General features: G+C 37.4%; 1 protein-coding gene across 8 annotated transcripts in view; it reads left to right on the forward strand.

Moving 5' to 3' along the window:
• The window catches only part of ANKRD27 (ankyrin repeat domain 27), a 60,246-nt gene that overhangs the window by 33,657 nt on the left and 8,106 nt on the right, over positions 1–18,483 (forward strand). For all 8 annotated transcript variants that reach the window (XR_008749836.1, XM_055819021.1, XM_055819025.1 and 5 more), the window contains exons 13-23: positions 2,362–2,454; positions 3,275–3,402; positions 3,846–3,928; positions 4,688–4,803; positions 5,587–5,679; positions 6,052–6,249; positions 6,569–6,628; positions 6,737–6,856; positions 10,509–10,553; positions 15,647–15,769; positions 17,609–17,806. Coding sequence is in view for 7 of the 8 variants with exons in the window: in XM_055819021.1 (XP_055674996.1) it covers positions 2,362–2,454; positions 3,275–3,402; positions 3,846–3,928; positions 4,688–4,803; positions 5,587–5,679; positions 6,052–6,249; positions 6,569–6,628; positions 6,737–6,856; positions 10,509–10,553; positions 15,647–15,769; positions 17,609–17,806 (1,257 nt within the window). In the remaining variant the exon portion in view is untranslated. The remainder of the gene's footprint in view (positions 1–2,361; positions 2,455–3,274; positions 3,403–3,845; positions 3,929–4,687; positions 4,804–5,586; positions 5,680–6,051; positions 6,250–6,568; positions 6,629–6,736; positions 6,857–10,508; positions 10,554–15,646; positions 15,770–17,608; positions 17,807–18,483) is intronic.

Below are 18,483 nucleotides of genomic sequence, written 5' to 3' on the forward strand. Positions count from 1 at the left end.
ACTTGAACACAAAATGAGGCTAATAAAGTGTTTTGAGGGGAGGGGGATGGAGGTAATTTCCCCAAGTCATCAGTTACAACCTGTGAAAGTCACCTTGGATAGGTCATTATACAGGTATACTCATATAGGTACATATTTAATTTATCTAGTATAGTGTTAGATAGAAAGATTGTTAATGTTTGTGTGTGTATTTTCTAGATTATATAGATTTAAAATATTAGGGAGTCCCATTCAAAGCAATTTTTTTTTATATTCTTGGAATGCAAATAAAGCTGGTACAGGCAAGTTTTGTCTTGAAGGCTCAAGCTTGCTTAATATTTCAATTAATACCCGATTCTTCTGCCATTTGAAGATACGTGGTTTTAACTGGGATGGACTTTTTTCTTTCTGATTTATATAATAAGATAATACTTCTACATAAGGACTACAGTCTGAAGTGACTCTGGACTCTATGAAATAATTTTTCCACTTGGGAAATATTTCTCTTGTAAAATACACTGTGAAAGGAACAGTACTAAAACTACAGTAGGTTTTGCTAGTGCATGCTTAGATTCTCCATAGTGAAAGTATAAAGCTCTCTGAGCATCCATATTAGAAATTCTGAGGCTTCAGAAACTTCTATCAGCAGTAAAACTTTCACGCTTTCTTTTCCCACTTAATAACATCTACGTTCAAATATTTCTCGGGGAAGTTATTCCTGATCGCACTGAAGAATCTATCCAAGGAGACTAGTGTTATGCGCTTTGTAATTCTGAAAAGATATGCTTGGGTATCTTCACCTGAAGTACTTAGATTTGAAAAGATTAGCGAATGTTTGTCATCTTCATGTATCTAAACACAAACAACTTACTGTGAAGTACAGATCTGAACTTTTATCTCTAGACCTCACAGGCATGTTTTTAATGACATCGTTTGCTATACAATGGAGGGTTTTTTTAGGCAGCTTTGTGAGAGGCATCTGTTAATTTTGAAACTTGAGAGATCTAATTTCTAGAAAACCTGATTTTTTTCATCTTTGGTGTTCAAGGGATGTTTATTTGCAGTTCACTAGTTTCTTAAACTCCTTGCTGACTTACTGATGTTAAGAGCAGAGTTGGACTGCTTTTTACTCATTTATATCTGGTCTTTGCAGACTTAATTTTAGAAGATATAGCCTGCATCCTAAACCATCAAAATTTATCTGATACATGGGCATCTATCTGAAGTGAGATAGTCTTCAGTTTGATGGATGCTGGGAGTCTTTCCATTCCTAGGGACATAGTCGTTATCCAAGAACAACATTCAACGAATTTATGTTCACTGCCTGTCACAAGCAGTAGCTGATCAGAATCGAATATGTGCAAGTGTTTCCATCTGCTTTCTTAGAAAACGTTTTCTTTAGATTGCTGTTTTATTTCATGTGAGGTTCAATATTGCCATTTCAAAATCTGATTCTACTTAAGAACTTCCATCTGTTTTTTTAAAGCATGTATATTCTTTAGTGCATCCTGAGGTGTACCTTCAGATTTCTTAGGAAATGAGAAGTCATGATGTGAGAGTTGCACTACATGTCTGCTTAGCTCAGTCTCCCATTTGTAAGTGACCGGTAGGAAACACTGTATGAGTGAGTGTTGGAGAATAATGCTTCACCTGGTGCAGTTCTTTATTTTCCAGCAAGTGGCAGAGTGTTCAGCAGAGTCTTTGTTTCAGAGTTGTATCTCGGTCAACTTTTTTAATAGCCATCATGTAGACATGTCTTACATGAATTTGTCTAATGCCTTTTTGGGTTTATTTATACTTTCAATTTTTGCAACATCCTATGGCAATGTTTTCTACAACAAACAACATTTTTTCCTCTTCTCCCCACTCCCTCCCCAGACCTAATGTGTTATGATTTTGATGGGCGTACCGGTTCTTACGTTTTGAGGAATAACAGATATTCATTCTTTGCATGTTTTCTTTGAACTTTTTGTGATATTTACAGGCCAGTTGCACAGTCAAATCTTTTCCAGAATGAAGAATCTTAATTCTCCTAATGAGAAAGCTGCATTGCACCTCTTACAGTTCTTGTTGTCTTTTATGTTTTTTCTAGTTTTGTTGTGTTCTTTAGGTGGTACAACCATAATTTCATTAATGCTCAGCTAGTTCATGGAGAATTACAGTAAAGGTGAACATCTACTTAGTATTTCTTTAAACACTAGGTGTGTGATCTTTTAAGTCTTAGAATCCTAAATATGAAACTGATTTAGGTTTTATGTGCATCTGACAAGTTATAAGTGGTAAATATAGTGTTTAATATTTTTAGAAGTTATTTTGACCGTTAAGGTGCTTTTTGCCTGTAAATGGGTAGATAAGTAATCAATCTATGTATTTTATTTTTAGGAATCTGAGAGACTGTGTGACAAGCTGCTTTTAAGACAAAGGATGAACTTGTTGTCCCAGATGTCTGCTACTCCAATAGATTGCTTATTTAAGGTTAATAACTTTTATGGCAGAATATATATGTACTTAAGTATTGCATGTTTATACCCCCTCCTTTCAGTGATTTTCTGAAATGTAGTGCAGTGTTAATTAATTACTACTGCAAAATATGTTTTAGTAGGTGCTAAAAGTGTGTTTTGAATCTAGTGCATTTCTGTGCCAAAATGTTACCAAGTTAATATAATCTTACGGATTTGAGCATGTTACACGAAATACCAAAGCAAATGAGGATGAAACGCTCCTGCTGTTGGTACTGATTGGCTCATTTAATGCACAGATGTGGTATTGCTATCTGGATGTCTCTCACAGCTCTTGATGCTTGAAATTGAAAGAGCTTTCTGAAATAATTTAAATGTGGTCACCTGACAGCTACTTCATATTATATGTTAATCTCATATTGTCATCCTAAAAGAATTTTGCCTATACAAGGACACAAAGCAGAGCTTCTAATTATATGTGTTCACAGCTTATGGCTAGAGACTCAGTAATTTTGTAGAAATGTTTTTGCACAGAGGGAGCTCAATTTCGTGATGGAGTCTAAAGAGAACAATAAGAATTGTTTTAATTTTTTATAGAAAGCGAAGTAAGCCAAGAACAGATTCTTTTTAATACTGAATGCCCATTAGGGGGTTTTGTGCTGTGATATTGTGCGTTTCTGCTTTCTAGTGCTTGAATTCATGTCTTTTATAATCGGTTCCTTTTGTTTTGTGCTTCAGTAAATGACTGGTTTTTTGTGGGTTTTTTCTTTTTTTTCTTTAAAAGGAGTCTTAATATATTGATCCCTCATTCTCTTTCTTCTTGTGGCTTTGTGTAGCATATTGCTTCAGGTAATCAGGAGGAAGTGGAGCGATTACTAAGTCAAGGTGACAGTGATAAGGACACTGTACAGAAAATGTGTCATCCGCTCTGTTACTGTGACAAATGTGAAAAGCTAGTTTCTGGGTAAGTGCTTTCCATCTCCACAAATACACAAAAAGCTACGTGAAAGTTTTAATCTAAGATCTGCTTTAGAAAGTATACTCCTTTTGCTTGTAGAGGAAGTTAGTAGCACTTCAGGAGGTAGTAGAGTATACGTTTGTGTGGTTTGAAAAAGCAGAAGAAATATCAGGGGAATATTGAGTGCCTTGGAACCAGCCAATTTTGCGATGGAGGCTGTATGTCCTTTGGTGAATGTGGTGTGAAATGTTTCTCCTTTTGAACCTAACTTAAACATTTTGGACAAACCCCACATCTCTTAACAAAACGTAAACCTGTGTGGAAAAGGATAAAGGATAAAAAGTTCCAAAATCAGGTTTTTGTCAGCTTTGGCATTTTTTTCTCATTCTCTTCCCCTTACCACTGCTGCATAGGTAACTGAGCTGCTTTTAAACCATTGTGTTTTAAAGGAAACTGAATGATCCTTCCATTATCACTCCATTTTCCCGAGATGACCGGGGGTACACACCACTTCATATAGCTGCTATTTGTGGTGAGTATTGTTGGTTTTCTTCACTTGTGTTTCTTATTTTTATGTTAGCATGTTTTCCAGCTTTGCATTAAAAGGGTGAATTTTGCATGAAAGTGTTTTCAGCTTATTTGCTATGGAAACTGGTATGTTGGCCCAGACTGGAGCTGCTGTATCTTCTTTTAAGCTCAGTTTCTTCTGGCCGAGTTAGTGTTTCTTTGCTGGCTGTTTACTTCTGCCTTAGTGGCTACCACAGCATTTCTTCCTTCAGCTGTGAAAAAAGTGAAAATATGTCATCGGAAACCAGTCTTGTTTTACAGACCTGGCAGATTGAGAAATTAATCATTCCTCTCTCCTGCAGCTAGCTATGCATGTACCATCTCCTGTACTGTACTGTTCATTATGCCATTGATCTTACATTTATTAGAAGATGTACTAATTTTCTTAGTGAGTTTTTAAAAATAAATAATTCCCTTTTTTCATTATTATCTTGAATCCCAATAGGAGAATGCTTTGTGTGACGTGGCTTTATTTTCCCTTCTTTTCTAAGTCATAAGATGCAAGCATAGTTTGCTTTTAGCTGGAGGTTCTTTTACGGAGCTTTGATCTTGGGTAATCTGCAACAAAAATACAAGTACCAAAGTAGTGACTATACAGTATGTAGAAACATAGTATGCAGAAATGCAGGGTATCTTGCTTTATAGTTCATGCTTGAATGTGAAGAGTAGCAATGTTCTTCTGCAAAGTTCACTTCTTTCTTTTAATGTCTGCCTATTTTTGAAGGGCAAACATCATTAGTGGATTTACTAGTAGCCAAAGGAGCCATCGTCAATGCCACAGATTACCATGGTTCAACTCCACTTCACCTTGCCTGTCAGAAGGGATATCAAAATGTTACAGTAAGCACCAAAAGACTTAATTAGAAATAAAAATAAGTACTTAAATATATGACTCTTAACTAAGCTGTTGTATTGTTACTGTCATTTAGGTCTTCTGAGAAGCTGTTACCAGAACTCTGTACCCTGTCAGAATTTGAGGATCTTTTATCATTGTAGTTTGCATATTTTATTTTCTCCTATACTGCAAGGTTTACAGCCATTTGTAATAACCAAGCAATTGACAGCTATCGCTATGCATGCCAGATCATTTGTCCAGTTCAGTAATACAAATCTAATGCACAGTACAAACGGAGAGCCTGTTAACTTCTTTGCTCTTGATTAAGACAGAACAACCATTGCAGTCATTGGAATAAATTAAATGACTTTGCATTGTGTTTAGGATAGACTGTGTAACTACGTTAATTACTGTGTACCTGGATTTTGTATATGTGAGATTCTTCAGTTAGCATTGCTGAAATTAAGCTGTGTCTTCACTTGTATAGGCTCCTAAAATACAGGATAAATTATTGTGCAGTATATGTATTGTAGTGTTTGCTGCAGCAGATGATTCATTTTTTCAATGACAACTCTGAATATGTAAGAAGCAGGTTATAGTTGCTTCTTAGGGTAGGGCAAAACCAGTACTGTAATGCCAAGAGGGTAGCATCTAAAACAGGAGAGACAGCTGATTTTTTGTGAAGTGCTTCATCATGCTGGAAACCTAAAGGAATCCACAGAGTAACAATTGTTTGTCCATTAATTTTTTATTTACTTAAATGTCTACTTTTTTTTTTTTCTTTTAAGCTTCTCTTATTGCACTATAAGGCAAGTACTGATGTTCAGGACAATAATGGAAATACTCCACTTCATTTAGCCTGCACTTACGGTCATGAGGATGTAAGTAATTGTTTTGTAACAAACTAAATAGTCTAATGGATTGGAATTACACTGTGATGCGAATTTGCAGTAAACTTACATATTGTAAAAAGTAAATAAAAAAGATTTGAAGGCTAACTAATGCTGTAAATGAGGACTTTATTCAGTAGTTCATAGCAATTTTTATTATGCATTCACATTAAAGATAGTAGTATTGTGCAAGTTTAGTTGAGTTATTTAACTCTTCTTTTAATGACACTGAACTATAAAAGCCTGCCCATTAGGCAATGGATTATATGAGCAGCAATGAAAAAAACCTTTTTAAGATTGTACATGTTATATGAATTGAGAGACAATACTATAATTTATTGATAGCTTTCCTTTTCTTTCCAGTGCGTCAAAGCTTTAGTCTACTATGATGTCCATTCCTGTAGACTAGATATTGGTAATGAAAAGGGAGATACTCCTCTCCATATAGCTGCTCGTTGGGGCTATCAAGGGATCATAGAAGTGCTTTTGCAAAATGGGGCAAATCCAGAAATTCAAAACCGGATGAAGGAGACTTCCCTACAGTGTGCACTAAATTCCAAGGTATTCTTCTTTATCTTCTGTCCTGTTTTCTTTCTGATGCAGTTCCATGGAGGTGTAGATGCTTACCTGCTAATAGAATTTTGTGGTCTGGTACTATTAAAGTGAAAATGTGTGTTTCATTTTAAGGAGGAAGGGTCACATTTTAAATCTAATGGCATAAATACAGTTTGTGGTATAGAACATAAACTTGTAAATGGGTATTTTTAGTCTGCTCTGTCATAACCAGTTAGTAGTACTAGGTTGTTGGCTAATTTGTGTTTCCGTCGGTAGATTCGTCTTTCAGTGGAGTTACGCTGATTCTCTTAATATTTTTATGCAGATTTTGTCATTGATGGAATTAAACTATCTAACGTTTGAAAGAGGACAGAGTGCTTCTGAGGTAAGAACCAATGCAAGTTGCTGAACGTTTTTTTGCCTATGTTTAACCTGCTTAATCTGATAAGTAACTTTTTCTGTTTTGGTTTGGTTTTTGTTCCCTAATTTTAAGTCACCGCTTAGGTCCCCTCAGCGCTCAACAGAAACTTTCAGCAGAGGATCATCTGTCTCAAGCCTGTCCTCAGCATCAACTGATATAAGGCAAGAAGAAGTAAAAAATAGTTACAAAGAGGTAAGACTGAGGTGTAAGTGTTGACAATAAGCAAAGTATAGGTGGGTAGAGTGATATTTCACAACACTGTTTTAAACTGTTTCTTTGCTTTCTGTCTGGTTTGGAAAATTTTATGCTGCTTTTCTCTGGTGCTTGTCATTTCAGTATCTAAACACTATTTTTGTATGGTATCAACTGCTCAGCACATTATTTCTGGGGGAAATTTGAAAGCATATTTGGAACAGTGTTCAGATTTACTGCCATTAACTACATAATTTCAGAATTTATTGAGGTTTACAAATTGATAACGGCAGTCAGTGCCCCAAGGACCTTGCTGTCCTGTCCAGGAATTAAATGCTATTGTTAGCTTACAAAATCTGTCAGGGAAGAGACACTCATACAGGCATACTGGCAAACAGCTTAACAAGCTAGAAAGTTAAGACAAACTTTCAAAATAGGTGTGATCAAATCACATAGGAAATCAGTTTTGAAACATGTGAAGAAGTACACGCTATATACTAATATGTTGCACATATGTGTTTGCTGATTTTGGTCTGTCCACACCAACCAAGATGCTGTCCTCTGAATTTTTTCATGTGGGACCTCAGAATCATACTTTCCATTTATCCCCTCCTAAGACTGTCATATCAGCACTCCTTCCGATGCTTCTCTCATTATTTTTTCCTTCCTCCTGTTCCATTTTTTCCCAAATTGACATCCTTAGTATTTTTGTTTCTCTCCATATTACCTCTACATTCAAATTCTTCCTTTTCCTGCTATTAAAAGGTTCTTCTCTTGCCAAAAGTTTCTTTTTTCTAAAAATGTTCAAGCAACTCAAGGATGTAATGTTTGACTGGACAGTATTACTTCACACTTCATTATCAAGTATTTATGAGAGCCTGGGTGTAGGAGTGTACCTCTCTGTTTGTACGGAGTCAAGTACCTGAAGGTCTAATGTATGTAAAAGTTTGCCTCATATTTTGAGGATTTATTTTTCCTTAAAGGAACAAACTCATCTCACCCAAAACCTAAGACTACTTCAAACCATGTAAAAAGATTACAAGCAGATTACGCTTTAGATTCTTAGGGTTAACGACCTTCTCCTGTAATCCAGCTTTCGTTCATTTCTGTGTGCCAAGTTTCACACGGGCTCACTGCTCTGATTCTTAGTAAGCACAGAGGCAAGGGCGTAATCATGAGACAGCTCCGTGAAGGGAATGCCACTGGAAGTTACTGGAAGCTGTTAAGGTCAGTTTTCTAGACTTCAAGGCCGTGGATTAGAGGATGCAGTTAGATCTTTATTAGTCATTGCTACAGGTGAATTAAACTTTGCTAAAATGAGCATACACCAGTTACGGTGTGTGTCTTGTATGTGGCTTGTTTACAACTTGGAAAAGAGAGAGCAAAAGAGCCAGACGTGTCAATTTGGAACTTTCTCTGTTGGAAATAATAAATCCTTGCACAATTTCTGTTCAGCAGCAGAAAAACTGAGCGTTTGAGTGAATTGCAGTAGATTTGTTTTGTCTATTTTTACCTTTAAAGGAAGGTACTTCTGTTCCATGGGGGAGTGAGAAAGCAAACTGGGAAGATGGGGAAATGCATGTAGCAGACATTTTGCCCTAAGTACTCTTAGTAAATTATCTATAAGCTGCATAACAGATGTTGTATGCTGCTCCACTGCTAGCGCCTGAGGCAGTTTTTAGACCTGTAAGGAAGTTGTTATTTTTGGAAATAAATTATAAGAGCTTGTGGGTCACTTGCTATTACTGTTAGGCATCTTGCATGTGATAAGACTGGCTCCTGAAAAATCATCAAGACCTTTACATTCTACAGTGACATTATCCTGTATGATTAGGGGAAATTTATGGGAGGCACAGATCTCCCTAGTGTATATAGTCCATTTTAGATGTGTGTGTGTAGATAATGGGATTCAGCTCACCTAACTCCAGATGTTCAAAAGACAATTGTCTTAATTTTTGACATCTATTTTCTCTCCTTAGTCAGCGGAGAGAAATCAGTACCTCCAGAGAGGAATTAATCTCAAATAAGTGTAGTGTGAGCCGAGCTGCGCTCAGGTGTCATTTGTTGACTGCATTCTGTTTTGTAGTTACCAGAGGAGGAGTTTAAGTAACTGGCTTAGATTTAAACAGCTGACTTCTAGACATTCGAAGTTAGGAAAGAGGGATCTTGCCTTCAGTGCCTAGTGCACGACTTCAAGGAACATCACCTTGTATTAGAAAGGTAATGATAAAATAAAACTTAGCAGCTTTCCTAATAAAGATAAAAATGGATAGAGAGATTTAATCTAGCCGCTGATCTTTCAGCTGTAAATATATCCTGTTCTGCTAAAACCCTGAAGAAAGAGATAAGACCAGTAAAGCACAAGTTCCTTTTAGTCTCATTCTGCCTTGTTTGCTTTACCAAACACTGCAGTCACAGTTAGCAAGATAGTAATTTCTAGATAAAGGTTGAAATGTGACTGTAGCTCTGACCCCATGGCGTTTTCACCTTGCAAGATGTTTCTTAATATTGAAACAATTTTGTTTACACAGCAGCATCTTTGATAATTCTAGCACAGTGCTAGAATAATTTGCTATAATGCTGAAACAAACATTCACAAAGCTTAATAAATGATTCTTCCAGTCTGCAGAGGCTGGACAAGTTGCCTATTGATAGTACTAATGGACTTTCCCGGCTCTTTTCCTGGCACCTGTCTCATTTCTGTGAGGTTAGATCTGAACTTCTTCATGTGAGAGAGTCAGAGGAGAGGCAGGGAGACAAGCATGTCTCATTTTTCTGCTTTTGCAAGATCGGAAGAATCAGGGGAATGGCATCAGTGCACCGCAGAGCATCTTCCATCATTTCTTCTCTGCACTTGCCTCTTTCCCCCTTGCAGAGCTCATAAACAGGAGAATACCGACACCAAGCAGTCATGCCCAGGCATTAGCTGGCCTGAGCATACACGTCTTTAATTGGTGTAATGGTGGTACCCTGGAATAACTCTTGGAGCTGAAGAGACCTGGCTTTTGCTAATGCATATCCTTTGATATTTATATCTTTACAGATTTTAAGTAGGAGAACAAATTTCATACTTACAATCAAGTTAGATTTGTAAATGTTTGGGTTATTAACATAGGAATAAACCAGTGATCTGCAGGTGAGCAACTGGAAAACTGTTTTTTCATTCTTAAACTGTTGTTTCTCAAATAGCAAAATAAAACCTGCCGTCTTTGTGCTTCTGCTAGCATGTAGTAGTTCAGCTAGAGTCCAAACAGTAGTAGTGTTTATCAGGGTAGAAATTGGTCTTGAGTAGGGATTTTTCATGTTAGGTTCACAACAGAAATGCATGGTCAGCTGCTGCTGAAGCAGCACAAAAATGTGTATCACCTGACATGGCTTTGTTTGCATGGACTACGTGCCCTGTGTTTAGGTGAGTTCTGGTTATCTTTAACTAAGCAAGTCAGAGATCATCCAGTGTTCACAGGCCTTGCACAGCTTTTGTGCTTCATAAAGGGAGAAGGCTTTTCCTTTAAAACTTTATCAACAAATATGAAATGGGCCAGCAGTAATCCTACCACATGAGCTTAGGAGGTTAGTAAAGGACACAGGATTTTCTGTGTCCTTCTTAATACCAATACTAGCAAAGCAAATTAATTGTTTTCTTCATACGTAGGTGGAAAAACTCCTAAGAGCAGTTGCAGATGGAGATCTGGAAATGGTAAGTCTTAGCATGGCTGTTGAGTGTTGTTGAATTTTAATTTACCTCATTCAAATTGAGGAAGTTATTTGTAAATAATATGAAGTGAAGAATGCTTTGTGTACTACCTTCCTTCAGCAACTCAGCTCATTTTCTATAAAGAATATTCACTCTGTGTCCCCAGATTATTTTACATACAGTGCTTTAAGGCCCGTTATTTTGACATTTCCATGACCTCTTGCACTAACAAAATTACTTTAAATTGGATAATTTCTTTTTTAGAAGGCCTTTTGTTTAAAAATCTATGTATAGTCACCTGTAGGAGGTCCAAAGAGCTTGGGAAGAGTAACAAGGCAGGCGTGTTGAAAGGAAAGAGTAATTTATTTGCTTGCAGGTGCTCAAGCTGCACTACCAAATGCTGTTGTTAGATGGGGAGTATGGTGCGTTGCAGAACAGTAAAAAGATACGTATACTGAGGTCACAGTGTTGGACTGGATATGCAGTCAGCACAAAACAAAACAAAAAAGGTAAAATAGATGAGTTTTCAGGTAAACCGGATTTTTGACTGCAAATCCAATAGAAATTGTTGTTACTCCCAGTTGCTTGTTCCTGTGTCACAGAAGTATTTCACGTCTTTTCCCCTATGTGAATTGATGCCTGCACTCAAGTAGTAATGCTGTTCTGGAGACTGGATGGTGGGATTTACAGTTTGGGGTGTTTTGACTTAGGAAGCATTCCAGGAATACAGTGATTTAAAATCCACAAATGCTTTTTGATTCCTGAATTGCATGGTTCTCTAATGCTTTGAATATTGTCTACTCTTTATGGCGTGTTTACTGCATGTAGTAATTGTGCATAGGTACTACAAATGAAAAATGAGCTCTTTGTTTGTTGGGATACCTTTTGATTAATATTTCGTACAGAGAGGAAATTTAGGTGACACCAGTCAGTACAGAGACGTTATCTTAGGGACATACAACTTTCCTGTAGTTTCATGGTTGTAGGGACATACAACTTTCCCTTCAAATAGATAGCCGATGGTTATTGTAATACCAGTTTCAGAGCTGATGTCCTGTGATTTGTGATACTTACCACCTATCTTGACATACTTTTTACTTACTATTGCCCTTTATTCCTGAAAGTTTGAACAATAAGGTGCTTCCAATGTCACTCTACTGAAAAATTGAAGATGACACAGAAATCTTTGCAAGTTTTGTCTTTGGAGACATGTATAAGGCTGCACATTTATTGATTGTTTTGTAGTTCACAGAACAAAATCATGAACCCGTGTGAGAATGCAGGATCTCTCTGCGGGGTGCATTTTCTGAAAAATGTGTTTAATGACGTGTACTAGAGTTACACATGCTAATGAAGCATTACACAGTCATAGTAACATAGATAATCTGCATCACAAAATACATACCATGTTAATGTTGATCCTCTGATGTTTTATTCCAGTTGGATGATAGAAATTAATTTATCAACTGATAAGGAAAGAAATGTTGAGTAAATATGATCCTAGTTTATAATATAGCTTAATAATTATTTCTAGGTCAGCCCTTAAGTCATTTCAGGAAGCAGCAATACATAAAATGGGGACATTTACCATCTTCCTGGCAAGTAGTAAACATGAATGTATTACACAACTTTTTACAGACTTCGTGAAAATCTAAACAGCTTCATGAAAATATTTAAAGAAAATTAAATATAGTGCTATAATTTGCTAGATAATTAGTATCTGGCACTGTTCAACAGATAACCAGCAATGAAAAGCATATAGAAATCTAATCTATGCGTTCAGATGACAAAACCACCTTATTTTTTGTGGCTTTGCTTTCCACATTACTCAGGTTCACGTAAAACTGTTCATTATAAAGAGAATTGTCCAGTCGAATGGCAAAGGTTACAGCTTGCATATCTATTAAAAAACACGGTTATTTAAAAACTCTTACTTTGTTCTGACAGCCTGAGGTCTGTCTCCATAGGAACAGAACCAGCAGTGGGGTCATTAGTGGTGCTGTAGATTTCTGCTGTGGCAGCCAATTGAGCTTTGCAAGAGGAGACATTAAAAATAAAGTGCCACGAAACTGGAAGATTAAAAATATAAAAATATATGTATATCTATCTATCTGTCTCGTGCTGTGATTGTTCAGGAAGCCAAAAACAACCTTTGCCTCGTTGTAGCACCTGCAGACTTAAAAGCAAGTATGCTTTAGGTTGGAGATAATTATGTTAATTAATGACAGTTATTTTAATCAGCTGACTCAATGGCAACTAGTTCTACATTTTGAAAATAAAATTCAGTCCACTGTGGTAAATCTTCTGTGTTGTTATGAGAAAGAAATATTTTGAGATGGTATGGAGGGGGTGTCTGTATCAAAAGGATTAAGCTTTACTCTCAAAATACATTTCAGAGTTATGCAGCAGCTTTTTTGGGGGAGGTTTTCAAACTGCACTTTTTACATATTTAGTGGTTGCTGACTGCGTAGAAAATTATTATAGCTCCATTACTGATGGAGACTGTTAAGAGTTGTTTTCGCCCGTTGTATATTGCTTTGAAGAAAGCCTTTATATGGCTCTGAGTCAGCGAAGTATGGTGTAGAAGTAGTTGATACGGCTTAACATCAGTTTTTGGTCTTTCATTCGTAGCGATTTGACTTGGTGGTCAGATGTATGCCATGGCTTCGTAGTGATGGATGAACCATTCAGCTTTCAACAAAAATGCTTAGATTTTAAAAATAAGCAAATGAAACCCCCACTTTTAGTGTTAGAGTGGGATAACACTAGACAGACCTGGGAGGCTACATAACCTCTGCTGTTAAAAAGATTTGAGAAGAGATTGGTCAAACTTCTGTCAGTGGTATTGAGTAAGAATTGACTTTGTCTCAGCATAGAATACAGGATTAGGCACTCTTCTGAAATCCTGTCAACCCAGCTAGTCTTGGCTCTTCTGGTGAAACGGATGTGCGCAAAACCACCACAAAACCCCCCAAATCTCTTGTATAAAATAAATCTTGTGGAGCAGCTAGAAGTCTGGCATACAGGGTACAGTGCCCCGGTAGTGTTCTACTAAATACGCCAGGAAGCTTGTTACTCTACAGTGTAAAGAAGGTTTTAGATGACAAGTTAACTGGCAAGGGGAGATTATGGACAATTTCCTGAGATGCTTTGGGGTGTGCCTGCTTAAAAGTGCTTTTAACCTTTTGACCAAAAAGACTTTAAACCAACAAGAAAATGGCTATTCCATTGTAATTATAAGGATGTATGAATGGGAGTAGCGTGTTCAGATTTTTGGTGAGACACTGATACTAGTGTGTAGAGGGCTGTCTGTTTGCATAATGAGAGCAGCAGTACTGAGTTGTGGTAGAAGAAGGAGGAAGTCTCAAGTGGGAGAGCCTTGGTCAGTCTGCAGGGCAAGAGGGAAGTGAAGTGATTACTATTTTAGACATGTACAAATGTAGCAAATAGTAAACCTTGTGGCTTTCCATAAACAGACAAGCTCGAGAGAAGATTTTAGTCCAGAGAAAATGTGGAATTTGCAGGGAAAGTAATATTCCCTGAGAAGAACATCCCTTTTCTGTCTCAATTTATGTTGTCATTCAGAATTGGGTGTATGGCCCTTACTAGTTGTCCTAGGATTTATTCTAGCTGCATCCGTTTAATTGGATAGATCATTAATGCATGTTTGGTTTCCCAGAGCTACCTTAATGGTAAGAAGCGGAGCTTGCTGACAAATGCAAGAGCACATACAGTGGGAGGAACCTACTGGAAATTCTTTTCTCCCCATTCTTTTCTTGCCTAGGATCTGTGGAGCTCTTGGATTGGTCCAGTTCTGTGGCATCAAACCGAATCCACAGGTCCAGCAAAGATACTTCTATCTCAGTTTCAGCCAATAGTGGTTCCTCGATTTTGCTCCATGCCACTGTTCAGTGGGAGGCAAAGGGCTGATCTTTCTTCATGGTAACAAGACAACGATACATCTTTCGACAGCTCTGTTAAAAGCTGCTGAAATAAAAAAAAGAGTAAAGGGAAGACCCTTCACAAGATGACATGTATTACAGCTTCGTACCGACTGTATATAATCCCATAACTTGCTGTGTCTGGGAACTTCCCAGAAGATCTGCAGGAGAGATCTAACCTCTTCACACAAGTGCCCTGATTTCTCTTCTGTCTCAGTTTTTCAGTGCTGTGATGTTACGCCTTTCATGCACCTGGAAAAAGCTGACTGCTAATGTATTGTCCCCTGCATTAGGAGACATATTTAAATATTTAATATAAATATTTAAATAAATTTAATTCCCACTTCTGTCTTGAATTTCTGAACGACTTGTCTCATTGAGCGTAATCGCAAACTCAGAATGATTTTCACACTAGGTAGATGTCAGGCTTAACATTGCCAGATGGTGTAATAATGGAGACTTAATGCAGTCCCTACTAATTCTAAGATGCCTTTAGTTTACAGCAAATTAATGAATTTCAGGATTAAAATGTATTTCTTAGCTTTTTTTGGTTGCATAAAATATAGTGGAAAATGAACACGCAGTAAGCATTGCTGTTTGTAAATTGCATGTGAATGCTCTGAGTCCTACGACTCTCTTCATTGAAGGGCCTCTCTCCTCCTTGAAAACGAGGCATTGTACATTGAGGAAAAACTGAAACTGTGAAGCTTGTGGGAAGTGACAGACCTAAGAAAAGTCAGCACCCCTGCAGAGTTTTGGATATTGGTTAAACGTTGTCATCCTTGTCACTTTTTACGTTCATTAAAGCAGAAGGTGAACGGAAATTTGCATTGATACAAGCTGGCACAAATCATCTGAGCTGAAAGGACTTGGAGGGTTTCAGAATGCGTGAACGTTGAAGTCCTGCTCGGGCAGCAGAAGTCAGTTATAATTTACTTCACTGCTAGACGTGGTGAACTTTCTAGCTGCCTTGTCAACAACAACATTGGATTTTTTCATTTGGCCTGTGGGCAGCTGATGCCGGGAGGTAGCTGTATAGTCTCCCTGAGATACTCAGAAGTGTATGTTTGTGAAATCTTACTTGTCTACATACGCAAATTTATTAGGGTGTAGAACCTTTGGACTCTATAACGGAGGATTTGCTTTTTGTGCCAGGTACGTTATCTCTTGGAATGGATGGAGGACGACTTAGAAGATGAAGATGACACAGCCAGTACATCAAAACCAGAATTCTGCCATCCATTATGCCAGTGCTCAAAATGTGGGCCAGCACAGAAGGTTGGAGTATTCATTCTGTAAAAAGAATAATTTATATTCTTGTGATGTATTCGTATTGCCCAACAGCTCAGTATCTCTGTCTAAAAATACACAGATCTTAACAGAGGTCATCTGTTGTCATGAAATTGTTCTCTTTTTAATTGAAATGTAGAAAATTTTGGATACAGAAAGAGTGTTCAAAGACTTGCTTAATATCTAATGGAGTGAAAAAACTTTGCGGTTTGCTTTTAGAACACGTGGACTGCTGTTGTTGAGGTCTGGACAACTTTGAATAAATGGGAAAAATTATTTTCTAAGCCTCAGTTTCTCCTGGTTCTCTTTTATAGTTTACATTGCTAACGGTCACAGAGTATCTGCTTATCTGATAGTAATCAGTTTAGCAAGGAATACCTGCTAATCTTATGATCAATGTAATGCTGTTAAAGTCTTTTTTTTAATTACATGACATTTTCATACAAGCTGTATCTCAAAGCTCTTCAGAGATTAAATATAATTGCAAAGACTTCAGGACTTCTCTCTCAGTTGCAGACTTCCTTTCCCCTTATTTATCACGGACTGTGATAGAGAAAACACTTTTTTCTCTTCTTTAATTTAAATAAGGAATGATCCCAGCTTCTTGGAAATAGAAAAACAATTACTTGCCTTTCAGGAAGAAACTGTATTACTGTGCCTGAAGGTATACATAACTGGATAAGTCATAGAATCATTTAGGTTGGAAAAGACCTTTGAGATCATCAAGTCCAACCATTAAAATTAAGTAATTGCAAAATAAAGTAATAGCAAAATAAACCAAAGTATAAATTTTCAGTGTTTTGGCTGCTTTGAGGTAACAGTAACCATATCTCTTAACTGAGAAAATGTGAGATGGCTTAACTTTTTCTGAACTCCTCACTGCTACCTTATGTTTATTTTGTGCAGGCTAAGAGTGTGCCAGTTGTCCTTAAATACTTCCCATTCACACCGTGCTTTATTCTCTGGTAACACATGTCTATGTACCCTCAGTACAGAGATCATGTGCTAAAGATCCCAGAGCCTGAGACCATAAAGTTCATTTTATTGGTAACAGAGGCAGCAGTGGCATTTGTTGTGGAATTTACTTGCCTACTGAATAGAGGGAACTTATTAACTAATCTTAACCAAAATGTATTACGTAGGCATACATTTAAAAGCGCACTGAGGATGGGCAGAGTGAAAGACTGTACCACTCTAAATGTTAGGCACCTGCACAGTTTGTGATAGGAGTAAAAAAAGGATGTTCTGTACTGCTGTGAGCTGTCTTCCAGGCAGTTTCCGTATCTTGACTCCCCACGGGAGTCTGTTCTCTGGGTCAGTGTTACTTCCACACGAATAAAATTAATTTTACTTTTTATCCTTATTACCTTGAACTTGATGTAGCAGTAAAATAGGTGTGTAGTGTCTGTCTCCAAGAGCATAAATGTCTGTATAAGTGACAGTGACTCATAATAGTAACAGTTACTCTCCATACCTATGAGCATCCTAAGAGCTGTATAAAAGCTGGAAGTTTTACTTCTGTCTCAACCTGTGCTGCTTTAGCCTTTTTTCAGTATCATGAATACTTTGCCTGGAATTCTCTATATGAAGCTATCATGTTGGCAGAAAGGAGAGAAAAATAAAACTTATTGTTCCGTTAAAAAGTACTACCAAGCTGCTCTGGTTCATTAGCTTTTTTCCTGAGGGTCGCAGTTTAGCGTCTGTTGCAAAGTCCTTGTAACGTCAGTCTACCTGTTTGTATCTGCTTAGCAGATATTTGGCAGCTTTTTGGTCAATAGAAAGTAGCATGATGAATGACATAGTTTCGTTGCGTGTTTTCCTCAACAGAAATTTGCCAGGATCTCTGCTAATGGACTTGGAGTGAATGTTTCAAACCAAGATGGTTTCACACCGTTGCATATGGCTGCACTGCATGGACACTCGGAACTTGTCTCTCTCCTGTTGAAACATGGAGCCAGTGTCAGTGCCAAGAACGCAAAACATGCAGTTCCTCTTCATCTAGCTTGCCAGAAAGGTCACTTCCAGGTAACTGAGGCTCTTCATCAATGCAAGCTATTTAACACTTCACCACCAAGAAAAAAGCTCTTTTGCAAAATTATCAACAAGACTAGACCAGGAACAGTGAAGATGAGTTTGTTGATTCTGTATTTTCTTTCGGTGTCTGAACCTCCAGACAGAAAGGGGATCTTTCAACTGAAATGGTTTCAGTAGGCACCTTTTCTTTTTAAATGACCTGAAATAATGGTTTAGTCAAAGTGCTGCGAGTAACTACTGTGGTACATCAAACCCTTTAAAAGTACCTTGTGCAGCTGAATCCTCCTGGGTATTTTCTCTCTGTACCTTCTGTTCAAGGAGGTTGTGTGTAAATCTGTTGATGCAATGGACTTGTTATCTTCAGTAGCCACAGAATTAAATATTTACTGTATCTTCAACTCATTTAATTAGATCCTGAGCCAAGTGGAGCTCTGAGGGTAGCACATATCCTCATCCTGACTTCGAGTCAGGCAATCATAAGAAAAGAAGGAGAAGCATGAACTGGTGAGGGGAGTATATTCATATGGGAGGGAGAGTAAATGAGAGGGGAAAAATAACGATCCTGAAAAAGCAGGTGCAGACAGGCAAAGAGGAATATGCAGAAAAGTGGAAAATAGGGTTTTAAGAATAAAGAGCTGAGGGCTGCAAAAGGAAAAAAAAACATTGAG

The sequence above is a fragment of the Falco peregrinus genome, chromosome 14, assembly GCF_023634155.1.
Source record: "Falco peregrinus isolate bFalPer1 chromosome 14, bFalPer1.pri, whole genome shotgun sequence".
In the NCBI taxonomy this organism is placed as follows: Eukaryota; Metazoa; Chordata; class Aves; order Falconiformes; family Falconidae; genus Falco; species Falco peregrinus.